This window comes from Macrotis lagotis, chromosome 2 (assembly GCF_037893015.1).
Source record: "Macrotis lagotis isolate mMagLag1 chromosome 2, bilby.v1.9.chrom.fasta, whole genome shotgun sequence".
NCBI classification, from domain to species: domain Eukaryota; kingdom Metazoa; phylum Chordata; class Mammalia; order Peramelemorphia; family Peramelidae; genus Macrotis; species Macrotis lagotis.
In genome coordinates, this window is record NC_133659.1 from 132,601,129 (window position 1) to 132,619,498 (window position 18,370).

The 18,370-nt window shown below is 33.9% G+C and overlaps 1 protein-coding gene across 7 annotated transcripts in view; it reads right to left on the reverse strand.

The window, feature by feature from the left end:
* CDC42BPA (CDC42 binding protein kinase alpha) overlaps nucleotides 1-18,370 on the reverse strand; it is a 364,566-nt gene that overhangs the window by 179,199 nt on the left and 166,997 nt on the right. For all 7 annotated transcript variants that reach the window (XM_074222837.1, XM_074222834.1, XM_074222835.1 and 4 more), the window contains exons 7-8: nucleotides 4,924-5,124; nucleotides 1,833-2,081 (exon numbers count right to left, since the gene is read on the reverse strand). In XM_074222837.1, the coding sequence (XP_074078938.1) occupies nucleotides 1,833-2,081; nucleotides 4,924-5,124 (450 nt within the window). The remainder of the gene's footprint in view (nucleotides 1-1,832; nucleotides 2,082-4,923; nucleotides 5,125-18,370) is intronic.

The window sequence follows — 18,370 nt, forward strand, 5'->3', positions numbered from 1 at the left end:
TTCAATTGCATGTAATAATTTGTGGAACAGAAATTCTTCAATCACTTGGTTTTTCTTTGTAGATGATTAGGCCAAATGGTTTCTGATTTCATACAAAGATGAACTTGATATAATTCTTCATAATAATGAACTTACTATAAAATTGAAGATGAAGAGATATGCTATTTCTACAAATAACTATAATGTGAAACACAGTATTATCAATGAAAAAGACCAAAATGCTATCAGAAATTTGACGGAAGATAGATCTCTTTTAGCTGTGTGGAAATATCTAGGCTTCTCTGACATCCCCTTTTACACTCCACCTATTTCACCATTCCTGAGTCTGATTTTCTAGATCCTTGTCCTGATCAGGTTTACTGGGCTTTATCTTGAGTTCTCTTTTCTTTTCATTTTATATATTTTTCACTTGGTGAGCTCCCATAGATTCAATTATCATCTCTATGTAAATAATAATCATTGTTTACTAAGTTGTCCAATCTTAACCCTCCCAAACAGCTGATTTCTTAAATGATAAATCCAACTTTCATTTCTTTTCTGAAATACAGTAAAAAACCCCACCAATTTCTTGCTGCCATTCTACATGTTGATATCCCACAAAGTATCTCAAACTCAACACTGTTATTTTGTTTAAAAAAAAACCTCAGTCTTCTTTTTCTCCCCCCCCAAAATCTCCTCTATTAAGTTCCTTATTTCTGTTGAGTAATCCATCATTCTCCCAGTCACAGAGCATAACCTCAGAATCATCATTGATTTTCCCTTTTTTTCATCTATCATATCTATTACTCACCAAATTTTGTCACTTCTATTTCTATAACATTTCTCTTGTCTTTTCCACATACATGGCCACAGCCCTAGTTAAGATACTTTCCATGTCTCACTTGGACTACTTTAATAGCCTCTAAATGAGTTTTACTGTTTTTAGCTTCCCTCATTTTTAATGAGACCTCCATATATCTAGGAAAATGATATTTAATTACAGGTCTGACCCTGTAAGTAGAATTAAATAACAAAACAACACTATCTTTACAAAAACAAGAACAATAAAGCTCTCTTCAGCATTTTAAGTCCTTCACAATTTGGTAGTACCAGTTGTTTCTAGACTTTTTCATATTACTTTACCTCAGTGGAAACTGGACTCAGTAAAGTCCAGTTAACCTGACCTACTTCCTAGTCTCTCAACTAGATACTCTACCTTTTTTTATAACATGCCTGGAATATTCTCTCTTTTCATCCTCCCATCAAGTGCCACCTCCTATATGAGGCCTTTCTTGATCCTCCCAATATCACTCAATGACACTACACTCACCAGAAATTACTTTGAATATACTTTACATTTTATTATATGAATACATGCTCTATTCATTTATCAGAATTTAATCTCCTTAAAATCAGGGTCTCTTTCATTTTTGTCTATGCATAATGAACAACTAATACAAGGATAAAAAATTACACTATGACTATTTAATAAATATTTGTTAAATAGAACTGAATTGTGAATGCAGAACTGACAGGACTGGTCTTCTTTTGGATGTAAATAAGAAGGAATCAAAGATAATACCAAAATTGAGTCTGGGTGATACAAAATGGTGGCAACAAGAAAAAATTAAGGGAAATGAGACTATTACTAATTTTTATAAGTGGGAACATTTAATCAAATCATTTTTCCCATTGATACCATGTGTACATGTAAAAATGAACATAACAAAAACCTTTTGATAACAAGCAAAGAGTCATTACAAATGAAATTCTTATAAATTTTCAAACTCTTTAAAATATCAACTATAATTTTTATTTATAAAGGCAAAAAGTTTTCTTAATGGTATACTTACCGAATTCTTTAAACAATCATCATCAACATCAAAGTTTGAAGTATCTGTAGGACTACTAACTTCTGGGATATATGGTGCTTCACAGTTCCGTATATTATCCCAGTCAATGCCAGCAAAAAAAGGGTGATTTTTAAAGTCTTCTATGCCATTTTGTCCAAGTCGATGTTCTCTGCTACAAATGAGTCTTCGAATAAGGTCTTTAGCACTTTCAGATACATCTGTCACTTGAATTGGAAACTGAAACCTCTCCTAAAGATTGGAAAATCACAAGGAAACCAAAAATGAACATGAGATTAAGAATATATCATGCACTGAATCACTATAAATCAATAGTAATAATTATGCCAACTAGGAAGTTGAACATATTTATATTAAAAATAAATAAAAAGTGCCAAACTTCAAGTCAGGAAAATATGGATTCAAATCCTACTTTGTATATTTACCTAGTTCTGTGACTAAGTCAAGTAAATAACTTCCCTGAGCCTTAATTTTCTCAATGAGTAGCCCCATCATAATAGATAATCTATGAAAGCAGGTCACATTTATCTAGCACCCACAGAATACTGTGAAAGACACTTGGGATGGTAAAAAGTGGGGGGAACTCCTGGTATTTTGACCCATATAGAGTATACAATCATTAAAGTTAGATGTCTATAAACAAAATAATAGAAGAAATGTTTTAAATGACTTGGAGGTTGATTCATTATCCTCTCTTCTAACCCAATCTTTCCTCCAAAGTTCCCTCTTATCTTTACAACACTGACTTCCATCTTCCTTACCTTGCCATAATTAAGCAACTGCCAAGTCTTATAGACTCTGCTTCAATAATATGTATCTCACATGTCCCAGTATTTCCCCATTTTACAAGGCTTCTACTCTACTAAAGGGCCTCATTATCTCTTATCTCTTTGAGAGTACTCCCTTCCTAACTGATTTCTTTATTTTCAGTCTACCTTTCTCCATTCTATCTTCAACATATCTACCAAACTAATACTATTAACAAAATGTTGTTGTTGTTTAGATTTCATTATTTTTATTAAAACCAACCATGGTAAAAGTTCATTTTTGTTTTAAGGAGAAATTTGAGATTCCTTAGAAAAGCTTTGCAATTTCTCAAAGGAAATTCACTCTGCCTTCTTCAATCTCTTGTTTTAATTATGGATTAATCTAACTCATCCATTTTTTAGTCTGTCATACAATGTATATTTTCAAACATGTAATATACAGGTACCATATGTATATGTATACTGATATATATATATATATGCAGACAGGAAGATATATTTTAGTGTTATCTACATGTGTGACATATACATATGTACATATATGCATTTAACATCAAGTACACAAACATTCTAGATTGTTCATCTAACCTCATATTATAGTCTAGACCATAGGTCTAGATCAAACTCCAGGTCAGCAAAATTCCTGAAATGGATAGAAATAATTGAGAAATTCCTGAGAAAATAAGCATGATACAACACAATGTTAATTTTGATTTTCTTAGTCAATGTGGGGTCTACAGGCTAGTAGGGATTGATTTCTATTTGAATTTAATACCACTGATATAGAACATAAGTATTCTTTATCCACTGAATATTTCCAGTGGGGCTGTAAGTCAGACTCTTCTGAGTTATTATCAAATTATAATTAAGAGTCAGATGAGATAAAACATTTAAAATCTCAGAGTATTTTTGTATTTTGTTCTAAAAATACTCTGAGATTTAAAATACTTTATAATATTGCCTTCACCCATATTTTCAAGTTTATTTCATTATTCCTCTTCACATTGACTATGGTCTAGCTAAATTTGATGACTTTGACATCACTTCTTTTGTTTCCATGACTGGAACTCAGGGCTTCCTCACTTCTACGAATCCTTGATTTGTTACTATGAATCCTTGATTTGCTATAAGATTCCATTCAGGGGTCAACTTCTATAAGATACTGAAGGTGTTTCCCTCCTCAAATGAGCATGTCTTTACTTAGGTGAAATATGTATTGCATTCCATTGGTTGATTTTAAAGGGCCTTTCCACCTATACTGAGACTAAGATCATTCTAAAGTTCAATTTGACTACAGCATAAAGAGGATCTATTTTGTGAAAGACATTTAGAGCAAGCAAGATTTTATTTGCTTGGTGAGCAGATATTGAAGAGTTTTTGAGCAGAGTAGCAAAAAAGACCAAATAATAGTAAGTAAGATTAGTTCAACAGTGTCTGGAATAGAGAAAATGATATAAAAAGCATATATTAAACATTTACTAGGTACCAAGTATTGTGTTAAGAGCTGGAAATACAAAAAGAAGCTAGCTGTAATTGCTTATAAGGGGTTCACCCTCCAACATCTTGAAAAAAACAAATTAAAAAATTTCAGTTACTAAGTGGATAGAAAAAAGCCAGAAGTCCTTACAGATTTAGCAAAGGAGCAGATGTTGAAGCAAAAGATCCTTGGATTAGGTCAATAGGTCAGGTACCAGTGATGAGATCTGCAGAATCTAGGACAGGAGAGATGATGAGGCCTGGTGATCCTCCACATCTCACCAGAAGGAAGAGACCTGAAGGCTTCCACCTCATCTAAGCCATGCAAGCAGTCAAGCAGCTAAAGAGTTCTGAGTGACATCAGCGGGGGAAGGGGGGGGCAGCAGGAGGGGAAAGGGACAAAAAGGGAATGAAAGTGAGAAAGGCAAAAGCATCCTTTCCTGTTGACACTGGATCGAGCTGGGGATACCACAGAAGGTAAAATATACACACATGAGCGCACATGCACGTGCGCATGCACACACACACACACACACACACACACACACACACACACACAATCTAAAGCTTAGGAAATAGGTAGGGCTAGAAAATTAGGGCTCACAGTCACCTGTTGAAAAATAATGGTTGAAGCCAAAAATGTTATATTACCAAGGAATAGAGTAAAAAAAGTAGGATCAAATATAAAGCCTTGGGCAATAACTATCTAAAAGGCTGTGACTAAAAAATTTAAAATTGGGTATTTCTCTGAAAAATATTTGCACTGTTTGATTAATTTTATGTTATTTCACTCACAAATGAAATTATACAAAGAATTTTAAAATACTAACTTTGTGGTTCATGATTTTTCCATATGTTTCCACCAGAGATTCTGCATAAAATGGTGTTTCTCCATAGAGCATTTCATACATGCAGACACCCAAAGACCACCAGTCGCACTCTGGTCCATATTTTCCTTTCCCATCTTCCATGGCTTGAAGGATTTCTGGAGAGATATAGTCTGGGGTTCCAACAGCCACAGAGGACTGAACCTGTAAAAGTACACATTTTTAATAATCTAAAAAATCTCCTCATGATGAAATTATCAAGGGATTGAAATAAGTATAAAATTAGATCATTAGAAAACAGGAAATAATTAATCTCATCTTTTAAATAATACTATTGCCGATGACCACAGGAAGGATTCTTAGTCAAAACTATTCCATAACTGTAAGTCCTTCGTCAGAACTTGGAGAAAATTCTTGAGTATTTTGGACATGATTTGAAAAGTGTAAAAATCAGTGTTCTCTCTCCTCTGGAGGCTTCTAACCTTTACTATAATACAAAAGATATGATAAAAATCATTAACTATATGACATATATGCAAATAGATAGTCAAATTAAATATATGGCTTCATTTTTAAAGTCATATTTTTAAAAAACTTCCTTGTAATAGAACTCTTCTTTACCTTTCACCCTCCTTAGACACTCACTTTGCCCCATAAACTAGTGAGTTTACTTTCATATATAATCTTTACTTATTGTTTTTCAGCTTTTGCAATATTGTTTATTCAAAATTAAAAAAATTGACATGTAATTAGACACAGATCTATGAAAATAATCTGAACTTGACTGTGATAGGCATGCACCAAAAAGGAAGGGACAAGAAAAACATTTATAAATAAATACTGGCCATTAATACCATGTAGTGCTACCAATTTTTTCATTTTGGGGGGGAAATAACTGTAAAAATAAAAAAGGACCATTAGAAAAAAATTGAAAGATGTAATATAGAAGTGTTATTACTCACAAAAATGAGGCAGTACAGCATGGTGGATAGAGTGGTCACTAAGGAGCATCTAGATTCAAATACTAAAGAATACACACACACATATACATATATATATACACAAATGTACACATATATGACTATATATACATATGCATACATATATATATAGTACTAGAAGTACTGAACTACTTTAGTAGTTCAAGTTTAGCCAAATTTAATAAGATAAATATGTCCATTTAAAAAACAAAAAGGTACAAACACACATATTCCCCTATTTAAAAAAACCTAGTAATTACTTCTATTAAAGATTCATTAGATTGCACAATTTCAAAAGTTCACAGGAACTTAAAAGACGATTCAGCCGAATTTATACTAAAAACAGGAATTCTACTTTGTAAAATACTTCACAAGTCAACATTTATCAAGCCTCTGTATGAAGAGCTTTACTCAAATGGAAACCTTTTTGCTAAAGTTGCCCATTCCACCCTAAAGTGGAATTGGGTATTTCTCTGAAAAATATTTGTATTGTTTGATTAATTTTATGTTATTTCACTCACAAATGAAATTATAAAAAGAATTTTAAAATACTAACTTTGTGGTTCATGATTTTTCCATATGTTTCCACCAGAGATTCTGCATAAAATGGTGTTTCTCCATAGAGCATTTCATACATGCAGACACCCAAAGACCACCAGTCGCACTCTGGTCCATATTTTCCTCTGATTATTGCTTTTGTTCAATGGCATACGTTTTTTAATTTAATTTTTCAAGTATGATTTTGGTTTATTTTATATTATTATAATAATTTTGTTATAGGAGTAAACATAACCCCCCCCCCAAGAAGATGGAAAACCTCAAGAATAGTGAGAGAAAAAAAATGTACTTCAGTCTATGTTCAGATTCCAATGACTCTGTCTCTGGGGTGAGTTGCTTTCTTTATCATGAGTCCACCAGAGAAATACCCATTCCACCCTAACTGTGAAGAAATGTTCATACATGCAGACACCTAAAGACCAAAAGAAACCAAAGTTTCTTTTCTTTAAGACTAAATTTGCCTCTATGAAATTTCAATCTGTTGCCCTTGTTCTACTTTCTCAAATCAAGTAAGAGTTTAATTTTCCTTTCATGACACTTCTTCAAATATCTGTACACAGATACAATCCTCCTTAATCTTCCTTTGCTCCAGGCTGTTAATCTAAATAATTTATATAGTTTGCATGTATTCTTCCATTTCTCTTAAAGTGTTGAATTTAATGGCATAAAATTGGGGGATCTAACTCATAATTGCTCAGATTTCATCTTCATTAGTGGCATATTCACCTTTTTAATTTTTCATATTAGTGATTTGGCTTTTTCTTTTTTTAAAATCACTTTTAGCAGTGATTTATCACTTTTTTCAAAAAAATTATTTCTATTTTTATTTTTTCAATGGTTTTCTTATATTCAGTTTTATTAATCTGTTAGGATAATTGTTAAGATTTCAAATTTAGTATTTAATTGGAGATTTTTATTTTGTTCTATTTTTTAATTGAATACCCAATTCACTGGTTTCTCTTGATTTTATTGATATAATCACTTGAGAGAAATTTTCCTCTGATTATTGCTTTTGTTCAATGGCATACGTTTTTTAATTTAATTTTTCAAGTATGATTTTGGTTTATTTTATATTATTATTATAATTTTGTTATAGGAGTAAACATAACCCCCACCCCAAGAAGATGGGAAACCTCAAGAATAGTGAGAGAAAAAAAATGTACTTCAGTCTATGTTCAGATTCCAATGACTCTGTCTCTGGGGTGAGTTGCTTTCTTTATCATGAGTCCACCAGAGAAGCTGCTTCAATATTTTTCCCACAGTTGCTATTACTAGCTGTATTTCCCTCCACTCTGTTCCACCCTACTTTCATTCTCTTCTTCTCTCTGTCTCCTTTCATCCTGGCCCTGTCAAAAAGTGTGTTATATCTGGGTACCCTCTCCCTCATGAGATCTTCTCTCTCTTCTATCACCTATTCCCCCTTCCCTCCCCCATTCCCCCGTATCCCATCCCTTTCTTCTCATTTTTCTCTAGAGTAAGATAGATTTCTATACCCTATTAAGTATGTATCTATATGCAGATAAAATCTGTATGTGTGTTATTTCCTCTCTGAGCCACTTCTGATGAGATTGAAGGCTCACTCATTCTCTCCTTGCCTTCCCCCATTCCACTCCATTGAAAAAGTTTTTCTTGACTCGAGTGAAATTTCTTCCTCCCAGTACTTCCCTCTATCACTCATTGACTCTCTTTTTTAATATACCATTATATTCCACTCCTTCCTGTGCCCTGTCTAGATATGCTCCTTCTAACAGCTCTTATAAATGAGAAAGTGCATATGAGTTATCAATATCTTCTTCCAATGCAGGAATAAAAAGTTCAATATCATTAAGTTCCTCATAGTTAGTCCTTCTCATCTATCCCCTCTATGGTTCACCAGAGTCCTGTACTTGGAGATCAAACTTTCTGTTTAGCTGTGGTTGTTTCAATAGGAAAGTCTGAAAGTCCCCTATTTCATTGAAAGTCCATCTTTTCCCCTGAAAGTCAATGCTCAGTTTTGCTGGGTGATTGATTCTTGGTTATAAACCAAGATCTTTTGCCTTCCGGAATATGATATTCCAATCCCTATGAAACCCTTAATGTAGATGCTACCAGATCCTGTGTAATCCTGACTATGGAGCCACGGTAGTTGAATTGTTTGTTTCTGGAAGCTTTTAGAATTTTCTCTCTGACTTGGGGATCTGGCTATAATATTCCTGGAAGTTTTTCTTTTGGCATCTCTTTCAGGGGGTGACCAGTGAATTACCTCAATTTTTATGTTACCCTCTACTTTTGGAATCTCAGTGCAATTTTGCTGTATTATTTCTTGAAAAATGAAGTCTAGGCTCTTTTCCTGGTCATGACTTTCAGGTAGTCCAATAATTTTTAAATTATTTCTTCTGCATTTGTTTTCAAGGTCAGTTGCTTTTCCAATGAGATATTTCACATTTTCTTCTAATTTGGGTTTTTTTTGGGAAGTTTTATTTCTTTCTGACTTCTTGCAAACTCATTGTCTTCCTTTAGTTCCATTCTGCATTTGAAGGAGTTATTTTCTTCAGAGAGCTTTTTTATCTCCTTTTCCAGCTGATCAATTCTGCTTTTTAAGGCATTTTTCTTCTCATTTGCCTTTTGTTTTGCTTTTTCCATTTGACCTAAACTGGTTTTTAACCTATTATTTTCTTCAGTATTTTTTTTGTATTTCTTTCACCAAGGTGCTTATTTGGTTTTCATGATTTTTCTGTGTCACTCTCATTTCTCCTCCCAATTTTTCCTCCACCTCCCTTAATTACTTTTCAAAGTCTTTTTTGAGCTCATCCATAGTCTGAGCCCATTTTCTATTTCTCTTGGAGGTTTTTGATATGGAGGCTTCGATTTTGTCATCATCTGAGTATGTGTTTTGATCGTCCATGGGATTAAAGTAATTTTCTATGGTCAGATTCTTCTTTTTCAGTTGTTTACTCATTTCCTCAGCCCAAGACTAATTTACAGCCCTTCCAAGGCATTGGGGATTTTTGGCAGACACCCCACTGGGACCTTTATTTTTCCAAGGTCTTATTGTTCTTTTGCCTGTGCTTTGATATGTAAATGACCACAGCTCCCCTCTGCCCTGGAGCTGTGAGGAGGATCCCTGCTATCTTAGTATGGAAGGCCAAACTGTCAGGGGGATCTGAGTGTGGGCAAATAGCAGAGTCCTGCCCCAGGGAAAGCAGAGAGATTTCTGCAGTCTCCCCTGATGCCCTTACCATCTGTGGGCTGTGCTCTGGAGATGCAGGCTGGTTTCCCCCAATTCTGGATGCACGTTCTGCAGCCAGTGCTCCTCACTCCACACTCATTCTGGTGTAGTAGAGTTCTCTCACTTCCCCTTCAAGCTGTTCCCGGTGATCCCTGGGCTGAACTGTGCTGTGTTGTGGCTGGGATTTTTTCCAACTCCCCGTTCTGATGAAACACACCTTTACCGCAAAGCTTCTAAGTTATCTTGGACTGGGAAAATATATCACTCAGTCTTTCTGTGGGTTCTGTCCCTCTATATTTTGGCTAGAGTCATCATTTAATGGTTTTTGAAGTTTTGGGGGGGAAGAAGTTCCCGGGAAATGCTGCCTTCACCTGACCATCTTGGCTCCACTCCCATAAGTTTTGATATACTGACGCATTATTGTCATTCTCTTTAAAGAAATTTTTGATTGCTTCTAGGATTTGTTCTTTAACTTGCTCAATATTTAAGATTAAGATACTTAAGATTAGGTTATTATTAAAAACTTCAATTAGTTTTTAATGTGTGTTTACATGGTACACTATTGCATTTTATTGCATTATGATATGAAAAGGATACATTTAATTATTTTCTTTTCACACAGGTAGGTTAAGTGTCTGAGACTGGATTTAAATTCAGGTTCTCCTGACTCCAGAGTCTATGCTCTATCTACTACACCATCTAGCTGCCCCTATTTTTCTTCATTTCTGTATTTATTAAATTTTTTATATCTTAATATATGGTCAGTTTTTGAAAAGTACTAAGTACTGCTAAGAAAACAGTGTATTCCTTTCAATTCCCATTCATTTCTCTCCAGATATCCATCATATCTAGTATATCTATGCTTCTGTTAGCTTCCTCAACTTTTTTCTTACTTTTTGGCTAGATTTATCAAATTCTGAGAGGGGAAGGTTAAAATTCCCAACATAACAGTATTACTATCTATTTCCACTGCAATTAACAGTTTTTTCTTTAAAAACTTGGATGGTAGAGCATTTGGTACATATTTTATTACTTCATTTTCTATGGTACCTTTTTTTTTAATCAAAATGTGCTTTCCTTGTTTATCTCTTTTCTTATTAAAGATTTTTATTTGAGTTTTACAATTTTTACCCCAATCTTACTTCTCCCCCACCCCTCACAGAAAGCAATTTGTCAGTCTTTACTTTGTTTCCATGTTGTACATTGATCCAAGTTGAGTGTGATGAGAGAGAAATCATATCCTTAAGGAAGAAACAAAAAGTATAAGAGATAACAAGATCAGACAATAAGATATCTGGGTTTTTTTTCTAAATTTAAAGGAATTTTGTTCAAACTACACAGTTCTTTATCTGCATACAGATGGTATTCTCCATTGCAGACAGCCCAAAATTGTCCCTGACTGTTGCACTGATGGAATGAGTGAGTCTATCAAGGTTGATCATCACCCCCATGTTGCCATTAGGGTGTACAGTGTTTTTCTGGTTCTGCTCATCTCATTCAGCATCAGTTTATGCAAATCCCTCCAGGCTTCCCTGAATTCCCATTCCTCCTGGTTTCTTTGCCACCACAAACAGGGCTGCTATGTATATTTTTGTGTAAGTGATGTTTTTACCCTTTTTCATCATCTCTTCAGGGTACAGACCCAGTAGTGGTACTGCTGGATCAAAGGGTATGCACATTTTTGTTACCCTTTTGGGTGGAGTTCCAAATTTCTCTCCAGAATGGTTGGATGAGTTCACAGCTCTGCCAACAGTGTAATAGTGTCCCAGATTTCCCATACCCCTTCCAACAATGATCACTATCCTTTCTAGTCATATTGGCCAGTCTGAGAGGTATGAGGTGGTACCTCAAAGAAGCCTTAATTTGCATTTCTCTAAAAATTAATGATTTAGAGTAATTTTTCATACGGCTATGGATTTCTTTCATCTCTTCATCTGTAAATTGCCTTTGCATATCCTTCGACCATTTGTCAACTGGGCTTTTTTTTTTTAAAAAAAAAAAAATGACTCAGTTCTCTGTATATTTTAGAAATGAGTCCTTTGTCAGAATCATTAGTTGTAAAGATTGTTTCCTAATTTACTACATTCTTTTGATCTTGGTTGCAGTGGTTTTATCTGTGCAAAAGTTTTTTAATTTAATGTAATCGAAATCATCTAATTTGTTTTTGGTGATGTTCTCCATCTCTTCCTTAGTCATAAACTGCTCCCTTTTCCATATATCTGACAGGTAAACTAGTCCTTGATCTTCTAATTTGCTTATAGTATTGTTTTTTATGTCAAAATCCTGTAACCATTTGGATCTTACCAAGGTAAAGTGTGTGAGGTGTTGGTCTAATCTAAGTTTCTTCCACACTAACTTCCAATTTTCCCAGCAGTTTTTATCAAAGAGAGAGCTTTTATCTCAATACCTGGACTCTTTCGGTTTATTGAACAGCAGATTACTATAATTATCTCCTGCTATTGCACTTAGTCTATTCCAATTGTTTATCTCTTTTAATCAAATCTCTTTTAATTTTAATGTTTACCTCATGTTTCTCCTGGATCTTCTATGTCAAATTTTCCATTGAGTCTTTTTGTCACAAATACCTAAACGTCTTTCAGTTCATTAAATGTCCATTTTCTTTTCCCCATTCAGAATTATATTACTCTTCGTTGCTGGGTAATTTATTCTTGGATGCCATCCCAGCTCCTTTACTTTTCAGTCTTTTAAGGAAGTTCCAGGGTAGTTAAATAGTTTTGTGGTGCTTTCTCCTTAACCTGGCAGCTTCAAAAACTGGCTATGACATTCCTGTATATTTTCATCTTAGTCTTTCGGGTGGTGATAGATGAATTTTCCCATTTCAATTTTACCCTTTTGTTTTAGAACTTCTGGGACATTTTCCTTAGTGATTTCACAGCCAGACTTTTTTTTTTTAAATCATAACTTTCAGGTAGACCAGCAATTCATAATACTGGCTCTCCTTTATTGATTTTCTAATGAGACGTTTCATTCTCTTCTATTTTTTCATACTTTTGATTATGTTTTATTATTTTTTAGTGTCTCATAATATCATCAGCTTCCCCTTGCCACACTCTGGTTTGAAGAAGTTATTTTCTTCCTTAAGTTGTTGGTCTCTTTTTCTAATTGATTGACTTTCTTTGTCATAACTTTCTTGATTTTCTTGGATTCTTCTCATTTTTTTTCCTCATAATCTTTTCTTAACCTCTTTAATTTGATTTTCTTCTTCCAAGAACTCTTTTTGCAAATGTAATTATTTGATTTTGTTTTTTGAAGTATGAATACTATTTTTAACTTTACTGCATTATCTGAGTATGAGCTTGGATCTCCTCTATCCCCACAGTAGCTAATTTTGGTCAGATTCTTTCTCCTATATTATTTATTTTAGTGGCTTATTTTATAGGCAATTCCAGTTCCAGGGTGTGAAGGATACCACCCTCAGGTTTCAGGTTTTTCTTTCTTCTGTTTTCTAAGCTCTGCCCAGGGGCCTGACCTCAAATACTCCTCTCTACCCTTGAAGGTCATGGCCCCCAGTCACACAGTTACTGTAAATGTTCTTGCTCCCTGCAGTCTCTTTCCTGGCTGCAAACTTCAGCTCACACTTGTGCCTTGGACCAAAACCAAGGACTCCCTCTCTTACTAATGCCCACAGTAGGGTTCCTGACCTTCTACTACTGTGCTCAGTGGTCATGTGTTCAATAACCCTTGTCCACAACCACATCACAGCACTGGGTTTGGTGTACCCATCTGGGCCTGGTGTCCCACAAGAGTGGAGGGTCCTTTAATTTGCCCCTGCTCAGCTGTTGCACTCCAAACTCTTTGTCAGTTAAAAGTTCCTGAATTCTAGTTGCCCCTCAGGATTTGTTAATTAACTTAGTGAAGTCTGCCTAGAGGACCTTGCTCTCCAATGGGCCAAACCTAGACTCCTAAAGATTAGGTCTTTCCTGAGGTCCTTTCCCATTGTTTTAAGATTATTTCTGCTGCTCAAAGTTTACTTTAAGGTGATATTTTATCTTGTTTGAGTGAGAATTTTCTCTCTTATTCCACCATCTGCACTAGTCAATATTTCTTGAAAAACACAAGAGATGGCATTGCCAGTTACATTTAGCTCTAAAACTCCAAATAACCTCTAAGGGAACCATAATTACTCAATAGATTTTTAACTTAAGCACTCTCACAAGAAAAAAAGGGTACATAGGAACACTCAGAGTGGATCACATTATGCATTTGAAAATCATTTTTATCAATGAAATTAATTATCAAAAGTTGATGTTAACTGAATGCCTTTAAGCAACTATATTGATTAAAATTCTTGTTATTCTTTAAAGAGCCACACTTTAAAAAAAAAAAAAAAACTTTTTAAGTTCCTGAAGTAGAGGCTGCCACCTACCCAGATGTCCCCAGGGTCTGTTGCTTGTTGATTCAGGGGAATCTGCCTGGAGGTGTTTGCACTTCAAGAGAGTCAAGCCTCTGCCCCAAATAGCAGAGTCTTTCCTAGGGTCTTTCCAAGTTGTCTCAGGAAAACAACTGCATTATCAAATTTTAATTATTTCTGTGGCTTAAAGTTTACTTTGAGGCAATATTTTCTTTTGTTTGTGGGAGAAATTTGAAGCATCTGGTATTTCTTGTCTTATTTTGCCATCTTCACTTTAGTTTCTTAAAAATTAAGAAATGCTACAGAAAGGATAAAACCAATGGAGGGAAGAGACTAGGACAAGGTTGTTAGAGGGAGGCTGAGAGGTTCTCAACATAAAGGGAAAGAAAATGATTCCAATAAAGAACATTTCCGGAAAAAAGAGAAAGTTGCCCTATAATGAATGATCAGAAGAGGGAGAAATTTCAAGTTAGGAAATCAAGATAAATATGTCCTCTCAGGCAATTCTCATAATTTTAGGGAAGAACATGAGATGGGACAACATGACTTCAGCATTAAACTAATAATAGTAGGGACAGGACTAAGGACCAAGCTACATTATTTTGGAAAGAGAAAGCTTCTATCATATAATACTACCTTCCATTAAACATCATACTCTTCAGGAACTGACATTTTTTAAGAGACAGACACAGCATAAAACAAGAAGACTTGACAAAGTCAATAACAAAATAAAAAAAGAAAGATAAAGAAGGAAATCACTTCTGGAATTTCAGGATTCTTAGCCCTGAAGTTAACAGAGAAGAAGAAAAAAGGGAACACATAAGAACTGAGCCTACAAATTAAGAAAATTCAGAACAAATTATTAAGGGGAAAATAAATAATGTGGAGGAAAAAGCAAAAGAAACCTTCCTGGAAAAGAGTAAAGCAAAAGGCAATTATGCAAAATAAGGAATGAAAATGAAAGAATGAAAGAAGAAAAGATTTTAACTACTTCCTTAAACTAGGCAGAAAAAGCGATGGAACTAAAAGGGTAGAAAATGAAAAAGAAATGAAGTAATATTAACAATCTAAACTGTACATTGTAAGAAAGATAGAGATAGGCAAGTTCAAGTATAAGAGAGCAAAGTTTTGGGGACAGATCAATATCAAAATAGTCTAGACAAGACCAATTTTTGTTTAAAAAAGTATTTACTTAAAAGAGGAAGGAATTGTAGTAAGTTTCTCTGATAAAGGTCTCACCTCCAAAATATGAAAGGAACAGAGACATATTCTTGAGAATTAAAAAAAATATTATCAATGTTAAATCATTAAAGGCTATCAAGCAAACAGTTCTCAAAAGAAATGTAATATATCAACAGCAATATGAAAAAAATGCTCCAAATTATATCTAATAATTTGAAAACGTAAATTAAGGTAACTGAGGTACCACCTCACACCCATTAGATGGACAAAGTAGACAAAAAAGAAAGACTGCAGAAAAACAGGCATATTGATACACTTTTAGTGAAGTTGTACATTAGTCCTATCCTGGAAAGGAATTTAGAATTCCATCCCTAAAGTTACTAAAATGTGCATCTCCTTTCAGCTTAGAAATCTCACTACTAGAATATTTGCCAAAGAGAGCAAAGAATGAAGGAAATGACTCAAAAGAACAAGAATATTTATAGCTACTCTTTTTGCAGGGGCAAAGAAATGGAAAACTAAAGGAGTTCCTATCAACTAAGGAATGGTTTACCAAATTTTGATATTTAAATGTAATGAAATATTAGTGTGGTCCAAAAAATGACAAAGAATGATTTCAGCGAAAACCAGAAAGACATGTTTGGACTGATTCAGAGTGAAATGAGCAGAATAAGGAGAAAAAGTTATACAACTCCATAATGAGAAACAACTTTGAAAGAAAGACCTTAAGAATTCTATCAATGCAAAACTAGCTATGATTTTGAAGAACCAGTGATGAAATATGGTACCCACCTCCAAAACAGAGAAGTACCAGAGATGTAGAATATTTCCTTTACTATGCATATTTTTAGAATGGTTTTTTTCTTTTCCCATGGAAGAAGTGGAGGGGGGGAGGGGAAAGAGAGGAAGGGAGGGAAGAGAAAATACAATGTTAGTTGAAAAAATTAAGCCCAAAGAAATAGAGGAAATATCTAGAAATCCTTACTTTAAATATTAAAGAATGAAACAATTCAATAAAAGCAAGTGAAAGAATGAATTTTTAAAAATCCGCTTCATACCATAAAGCCATAAACTATAAACAACCTAGTGAATGAAAATGAAGGATGAAAGATGATTTCATGAGATCTCCAAGAGACATTATGAGAAATATAAAGTAAGAAATGTCAATTACAACACCAAAATATCTCAAAAGTTTTGGACATTAACCCATCAACATACACATAGAAACAACGAAAGGAAGAACTAAGAAGTAATGAGTTATTCCAGGTAAATAAATGGCTAGGTTGAAACAACATAATAAAAAAGCTGTCAACAAAATTTAATACCAACAATTTACATTTAAGATTAGATAGTTAATATGAATGGATTATACTTTTGTTACTTGGCCCTAAAGCACATAAGCAGGAAAAATAAACAGAAGTTACACTGATAAAGATTTAAGGAAAAAATTCCTAGTTATAAATTTAAAAATAAAATGAGCTACCTCAGGAGTCAGTGGATTCCCCATCAAAATAAAAAAAAAAGACTGGGTATTCAATATGAGGGATGCTAAAGTTTTTGTTCTGTATTGGTTCTATTCAGATTCTGAAATTTGAATTCTGTAATATAAGCTAAAAATCACAATACCAAAGACACAGTGAATACATAATCAAAAGAAGCTAATTACTAGAAGAAAAAGTAATGATCATCTGAAACATTGCTCAAATTCAAAACCAATAAAATGAGAATTAGAAAAAATAATAAAAAATAAAAATAAAATGAGAATCTGAATAATTGGGATATTATGTCCATCAAAATGGTGATCATTAAAAATGTTAAAATCCAATACATGGAAATGTGAGGGAAAAGGCAAGTCATTATATTCCTTAAAATGAAAATTGGTATAAATCATTTAGGAAATCAGTTTTGAAAATAATAATTTTAAAATTACATGCCTTTGATCCAGGGATACAATTACTAGAACCAGGGGTTAAGCTTATTTTTGAAAAGAGACCCATCTAAACAAAAAATATTCAAAATATTTTCTATTAATCAAAGCCAAATGGAAATGTTATATATACAGCAACTGTAAAATGCCTGAATAAACTCTATGTATGTCAACAAAATTGAAGGTTAGGGACAGGATTAGTAACTGGAACAGAATTTTACTGGTATAGAGAAATCCCTGGTAAGGAAAATCCTTAAACTGATGCAGACTGACACTTGATGTGCCCCAGTGATGTCAAAATCAAATAGAAACAAAGGGCCACTAAAACATACATCAAGATTACTGAGGATTGGGGAGGCTAGGTAGCACAGTGGATAGAGGAGCACTGACCTTGGAGTCAGGAATACCTGAGTTCAAATCCACCCTCAGACACTTAATAGTTACCTAGCATAGTTACCTAGCTGTGTGGCCTTGGGCAAGTCACTTAACCCCATAGCCTTGAAAAATCTAAAAACAAACAAACAAACAAACAAAAAGATTACTGAGGATTGCAGATTGACAGATCAAACATATTATAGGCTTCTTTTTTTTTTTAAGTAACATAGCAATACATTAAGATCATCGTTTTTTTTGGCCTTTTTTGTGAGGCACTGGGGTTAAATGACTTGTCCAAGGTCACACAGAAGTATCAGATGTCTGAGGTCACATTTGAACTCAGGTCCTCCTGACTCCAAGGCCAGTATTCTATCTCCTGTGATTCCCCACCAGGAACAACATTTTAATTTAGTTCAGGATTCCACAATTCAGGAATGTTGATGAGTTTCATGTGCTGTGTTTGACACTTTTGGCCTTAATTAAAGAACCTGGCAAGGGACATGCAGTCAGTAATGACAGAGGTGAGACTTGAACCCAGATCTTCATGAATCTCTATCACTATGCCACACTGCCTCTATGAAAGAATTAAGGATACTATAAAAATGATAAACATGAGAATTACAAAAAAGATAGAAAGAACATATTAATGCAAAGAAAACAAAATCAGTAAACACATCACAATGATTATGACTATAAGAAAATTTATAATAAAATCTGTCAAAGATGCAGGAAAAGAGTTAAAAGAAAAATAAAAGCAAGTAAGAATTCTTTTGTTTAAATTTGTACAATTTTTTTGTGTAATGAACAAAAGTTATGAGTTTTCTTACATGTCTAATTTCATTCCTTGC